The sequence below is a fragment of the Cottoperca gobio genome, chromosome 4 (genome assembly GCF_900634415.1).
Source record: "Cottoperca gobio chromosome 4, fCotGob3.1, whole genome shotgun sequence".
Classification (NCBI taxonomy): Eukaryota; Metazoa; Chordata; class Actinopteri; order Perciformes; family Bovichtidae; genus Cottoperca; species Cottoperca gobio.
Genome location: NC_041358.1, coordinates 17,110,777 through 17,117,227, shown reverse-complemented (window position 1 = coordinate 17,117,227; position 6,451 = coordinate 17,110,777). Strand labels below are relative to the sequence as shown.

Below are 6,451 nucleotides of genomic sequence, written 5' to 3'. Positions count from 1 at the left end.
GCCCGCTTCAATTTCAAATCGTCTCCGCCAGTGACAGATGATTGGCTGAATTCTCTGAAATTGTGACGTCACATCATGGTCATGACATGTAATTACATGAGGCTGACGCTGGGAGGCAGTATAATCAAGGTTATAATGTTATGTAGCCAAAGCTGCTCATGTTTTCCTTTCTAAAATTAGCTCTCTACCGTTTAAAAAAAGTGACGTACACTCTAAATATATCAAACTCTGTCAGCGGAGGAAGACTGAGGAAGACTGAGAACGTTAGAGAAAGCTTTTTAATTTTCTGTCAATTAACTTTTCCACACTGGATTGGAAGAAACAAGTCAGAGTGATTCAACATTGTCAACTACAGACCATTCTGAGGTAGGCACTTTCGCAGTGCTTGACCTGGAACCACCCTTTTGAAATATTTTAAAATCAAGATCTACTCTTCAAACACTTTATAAAACAACGACATGTAAGGAGTATTATTTTTTACTGGACCTCAGTCTTCAATAAAGACACATGAGACCTGTTGGTTGAAGTTGGTGGTTTTGAGAGGATAATTCCTCTATTTTAATAAATTGTCTTCCATTAATTACACAAGCCATTTATTCAGAATAGATCAAATTCCCATTTATTTTTTTCAATAGAAAATAAACATTTATCAAATAAATAGACAGCAACAGAATGATTAGAAGATCAGACTATTTCTTGCGACGGTCATGTTTCCTTATGATGTCTATGAGGTTGTTCTTAGTGACCAGCGTGTCATCAGACCCATGCTTGGCCTTTTGCTTTTCCCTCCTCTGCTGCTCATGGAGGTGGGGCGAATTAAGGAGCTGAGGGGGCAGGATGGACCCTGTGGGTTTGACCCGCTTCACCACCTCTAGGAACAGCCGTTTGTTATTGTTGTTGAGAAAGGTGATGGCTGTTCCTCTGTGTCCCAGCCGACCTGCCCTGCCCATCTGTATGGGATGAAATTAAGGGATGTTGCTTTAAAAAGACACAAACTGAACTTTACCACTCTTACATTTCAAAACAGTTCTACTCTGGGTATAACTTACCTGATGGACATACTCATCCATTGTGTTTGGCATGTCAAAGTTAACCACTAATCTGACGTTGACTAGGTCCAGTCCTCTGCCGAGCACACCTGTACTGACCACCACTTCAAAGTCTCCATCCAGAAGACCCTGAGGATGAAACAGTGTAAATATTACACTGTCAGACATGTTAAACATGGTCAAAAATCCTACACGGACTGACAACATTATGTCTTAATCTTCACCAATATGCAACTTGTTTCTTGTGGAACTCACAGGGTAAAGTTTCACATAAACGTTAGCGTGGTTAGAATTAAATATTTGAGAACAAAAAAGGCATGCTGAAGGATTTTAACAAACGTAATTATAAACTCTGCTGGATTTAATGGTTGGTCCACTTTTACAAACAATAACACCACAGATATTTATTTTACAACATGGTCCAGAATGAAAAATGAAGCAGAAGACCCCCTGATGTAATGATGCAGCCATATAAGAATGACATCAGCTTGAATGTTCCCTCTGTTGTATAAATATCAGTATAAATAGCTTCGATGACGTACTGGAACAAGTGAGGAATCCTTCTAAATTCAAAGAAACTTGTATCTCCCCCCTGTTTTACTAGGTTGAATGGCATCCAAATTAAACCAGGATAGTTTTTGTCCCTGTCCTTTTTTTCTTGTTTTACTCACAGTAGTTGTGGTTTTGCATTCAATATATCTATGTTAAGTCTCAGCTCAAGGTGTCTGTGGTCTTCTAGCTGAACGTTATTCGGGATCAACACTCTTGGACCCCAAACATGGGAGCGCTGCTATTTATCCGCTTGACAGTGCATGTTCTGGCTGCCACTGGTCTCACCCTGAGGATGCGGTTGCGTTGCCACTGGCTCTTGTCGGAGTGGATTGCCACAGTATTGAGGCCTGTCACCTTGGCGACCGCCTCGCACAATAGATCAGCCCCCAGTTTACAGTCTACAAACACCAACACCGGAGGCTGGTACAGCTTACTGTCCTGCAAAGCCACAAGGGAAAACTGTTAAAAAAATGTTTACACTTTACTTTTCTATATTTCTACATTAAGATATTCAATAACTCTGTATGCAAATTGAGCAACTGTGAATATTGACTTTTTTTTTTAACTTTGATTTATGATTTGCTTAACAGGCTGCAGGGAATGTAAAATCTAATAGGTAGGGTATGTCACGTAGCAAAAGTGAAGAACGCCCAGCAGATGGCAGCCATGACTCTCCAGCCACACTTTGAAGGAGAAAACATTCAGCAACAGAGCTGGCTGACATGCCTAAAAACATCACAATTATGTTTGGCTATATTTCAGTTGCAACTAAAACTTGCTCCCTTATTCCACCTAATTAATGTCCCACATCGACTAATAAAGTGGTTCAGCCTAGAGCAGCAGGGTAGGTGAGGCCATAATGATCTCTCAGTTCTAAGTCTGCTGCTCCAATTTGAGATAGAAATGCTACGAGTTTCAGACTTTAGCTTGAGCTATTTTTCATATACACCATGCTGTGAGAGCTGCAACATGTGAAATGAGTCATGTACACTCCAGAGAGTGTCTCATCCCATTGTAATAACCTTCCAATCCCACAGTACTCCTGCCACATCCACCACCTCTCCCTGTTTAGAGACCACATACCACCATACTAACAGCAGTCACATACATATATATATATATATATATATATATATATAACGTAGCTAAACAACTACCTTCTACTTAGAGAAGTAGCTCCCATTATTTACACAATGGTCCAACAACACTTCTTCACTGGCTTAACTAAAGCAGACCCTTCCTGTCCTGCCCTGTATAAATGGTGCAAGTCATTGCTGGGATTCCTGGAGTGGGGCCATGGCCCAAGGCCCACCCATTTCCTCCAACAGGAGCCAGGGCTGCAGCAATGGCTGTCTAAATATGGAGTAGTGGGGAGACTGGTCTTTGGAGCTTGAGGAATTATCACCTTTAAAAACGGGCAGTTCATAAAATACCAAGCTAGTACCAGTGTGTATCAACACTCAGTGATAAATCCACTATAAACTCAAATTGAGATAATAATAACCCACGTTCGGCGTTTTTCCCCCAACTAAAGCACTTTCTGGTTCTCAAGAGTACAATTTGTCTTACACAAGAACTGCTGACCTTTTAATGAAATAACGCCTATGTTGGCAGTGAAAGTGAGCTTCAAGTGATACTCCACCCTGCATTCTTTGAGACTTTAAGTGAGAACCCGACTTGCTGACGAAAAGGAGTCTACTTCTTCAAGTCACTGTTAGAAATCACAACGTCGAGTCTATAACCTACATTGAGGATCTCAAACAGCTTCTTCTTCTTGGAGGGTTCCTCTAACCATAGCAAGATCTGCCTCACGTTGGCACAGGGCTGGTTCTTCTCTCCGATAGCAATACGGACTGGGTCGCGAACCAATCGGGCAGCCATCTCCTCCGTCCCTGTCGGGATGGTGGCCGACGCCAGCAGAGTTTGGTGTTCTTCTGGAACTTGCTCCAAAACCTCCAACACCTGCTGCTGGAAACCCATCTTCAACATGGTGTCGACCTACAGGACACACCACAGATACATATGGTTCCAGGACTTTTTTTTCTGCACACTTAACAGCATATAAAAATAATTACAATTTCGGGATATGACGTGACCCGATTTTGACATAAACATGTTTGTTTTTTTAAACTGCTGCTGTATCACCACAAATGAAGGTTTTCTGTAGGATGTTATTATTGATTCTTTGGTTGCAGAGAACCTCAAAGAGCTGAAACATTACTGCCTTTGGTGGGTACATTTTCATCAAGTGAAATCTGGATTGCACTGTGTTCGTCGTACCTCGTCAACCACCACAACCTTCACTTTGTCCAGCTGTACTGCCTTCTGCTTCAAGATCTCAAGGAGCCGCCCAGGGGTGGCTATGATAATCTGAAAAGGGAATAATAGAAGAAGAACATGATGCTTTGGAAAGTTGAAGACTCAAAAAAAAGGAGGAAGGATGAAATGACTGTATAAACATAAGACTGTACTTTGATGCTGCTTTTGAGGCGGTGGAGTTGTTGAGGAAGCGGCATGCCGCCCACCAGCAGAGCGGTTCTCATGTTGGGGATGCCTATCACCAGCTCCTTGGCCTGTCTCTCTATCTGAATGGCCAACTCCCTGGTGGGGGTCAGGATAAGAGCCATGGGGCTACTCACACCGTGTGCTGGTTTCTAAAAAAGAAAAGAAAACATACAGCATCTTAATACATAGGCAAGCCCAAAGGACATTAGCTATGGCCGCAGACTGAAAACTCATTTATATCGACTGCACCTCCACGAATAAAAATAAATTAAAATGTGTAGATAAAGGTTGAATTCTTATTCTATTGTTTCTGTATGTTGCATTTGAAGTTATTGTTCTGCACTTAAAGGATTGTACCCTTTTATATTTCTCTAGACTTTGTAGGTTGCTTTTGATTTTTCCCAAAACAATACATTTACCTGACCTGATTCCTTACAGCTGATCATTAATTACAATATTTTTAATTACTGTAAGAAACTTACAGAAATTGTCATATTTCTGTAAATTAAGAAAAAATAAAATAGCAGAAATTAAGCAAACAAACAGCCAATACAACCTTTTGGTAGAACTCAGCATTATTATTATTATTATATTGTAACAACTGGTTACAATGCAGCTCTCAAGATAGCTAGTAAATCTCTTCCAACTGATCTTTTCAAAAGTTTACTTCAGTTTAGAGTTTCCTTTTACATTTCCTCTACCTAAGTAAATGTTCCGTTTAAAAAACAAAATGGCCACTGATAAAACAGCAAGAGAGTCAAAGACAGAAGCAATATTTCTTCTTGTATTTAAACTCATTCATAATCATGGTGATGGTGTGCAAATGTTTCCATTCCATGCCAATAGCAGTAGGCCTAAGTGACCAATGCACCGCTAAAAATCCCCATAGCTGCTGGACTGTAGCTGTGTTTGTATTTCCAAGTTGTATAAAATTCAGGTTGCCTTTGTTTTGCCAAAATGTATTTTCTCTAGGTAAAACGTAAAATGTAGAAGTTTCCTACAGATAAAAAGTAGTTTTCTCTGGGTACGAAAAGGCATGACTGTACCTCCAGTGCCCTCACTACCACTGGCAGCAGGAAGGCTACGGTCTTCCCTGAGCCTGTGTCAGCGCTGACGATCACATCCCTGCCACTGAGACCCACAGGCACCATCTGCATCTGGACCGGCGTGGGCGCCTCATAGCCGGCCTTTTTCAGGTTTCCACTCAGCGTGGCCGGGAAGCCACAGTGTTCAAACTCAATGATGGGTCTCCTGACTTCATCCCCCTGGGTTTCAATGCCCAGCTCCTGTTTAATCCGCTGCACCTGCTCCTGTGTTAGGCCTGATATGAACAGATCGTCCTTGTAGGAATAAGCAGCTTCACGTTCACCCAGTCCGCCAGTGTCAACTGCTGACTGTTGAGGTTGAGTCCTTTCACCTCCATTGTTGTCCTTACGGGTAAACACATCCGCCCCAGTCCCCATCCCCATTTGGACCAGATGTTTGGCTTTGCACTCAAGACTGCAAACATCATTGTCAGTGCTGTCACAAATGTACTCCCCATAGCGACCACACATCACACAGACGGGCTCTCCGGGCTCTGGCCACCTCTGACTCTTTTTGAATGATTTGACAGGTTCCTCCTCTTCCTCATCCTCATCCTCTGTACCACTTGAGGCAGACTTATGTTCATCTTCACCCACTGAGCTCTCTGCCAAACCTTGCAGAGTCTCCACTTTCTTGGATTTTTTCATCCTGTGTTTTTGTGTCTTCATATACTTCCTCGTTTTGAACAGGTGTCAGCTGAACTGCAGTGATCTTTTCTCTCCTCCTGACCTACCTTGCTTTTCTTATTCACAACTTGGCCAGAGACCTGGGCAGGTCTCTTTACTTTAAGGGATCTTGGCATAAACATGTCTACGGATTGCGAACCTGTGGACATCAGAGAACAAATTCAAATAATGTAAATGATTTCGAGGTTATAGTTTTGATTGTAACAGAAAGTTATTGGACTTGGACATGTACAGCACAATGACGTACTTTCTCAAACAACTGACACATTTGAGGTAATTCGCCTGTCTTTTTTGACATTTGCAACTCATGGTAAATGCTATTGTGTACAACATTTGTTTAGTAACGGGATTACAGTTTCACGAAGACACATTTAACAGTTAAATCCTGTCTTCTACTGCAAACAAGTCAAAATCTGTCGCATTTTCGTTTATTTTACATTTGTCATAACACACTTTGGCCTGACACATAAATTAGCTGAATGTTTTATACACTAACAGCAACAACGTTACACATACCTCCTTCCAACGCGTCCAACGATTCAAAACAATCACCGACGCAGACTTATGACGTAT

At 41.7% G+C, this 6,451-nt stretch overlaps 1 protein-coding gene across 1 annotated transcript; it reads right to left on the bottom strand.

Annotated features, from left to right (window-relative positions):
* Positions 1-637: 637 nt before the first annotated feature.
* On the bottom strand, positions 638-6,000 carry ddx59 (DEAD (Asp-Glu-Ala-Asp) box polypeptide 59). Its single transcript, XM_029429078.1, is given in 9 exon segments — positions 638-950; positions 1,050-1,178; positions 1,887-2,039; positions 3,348-3,599; positions 3,882-3,971; positions 4,073-4,255; positions 5,153-5,806; positions 5,808-5,897; positions 5,899-6,000. Coding segments are annotated over 9 exon segments (1,914 nt in total). The 3' UTR covers positions 638-689.
* Between the last annotated feature and the right edge of the window lie 451 nt (positions 6,001-6,451).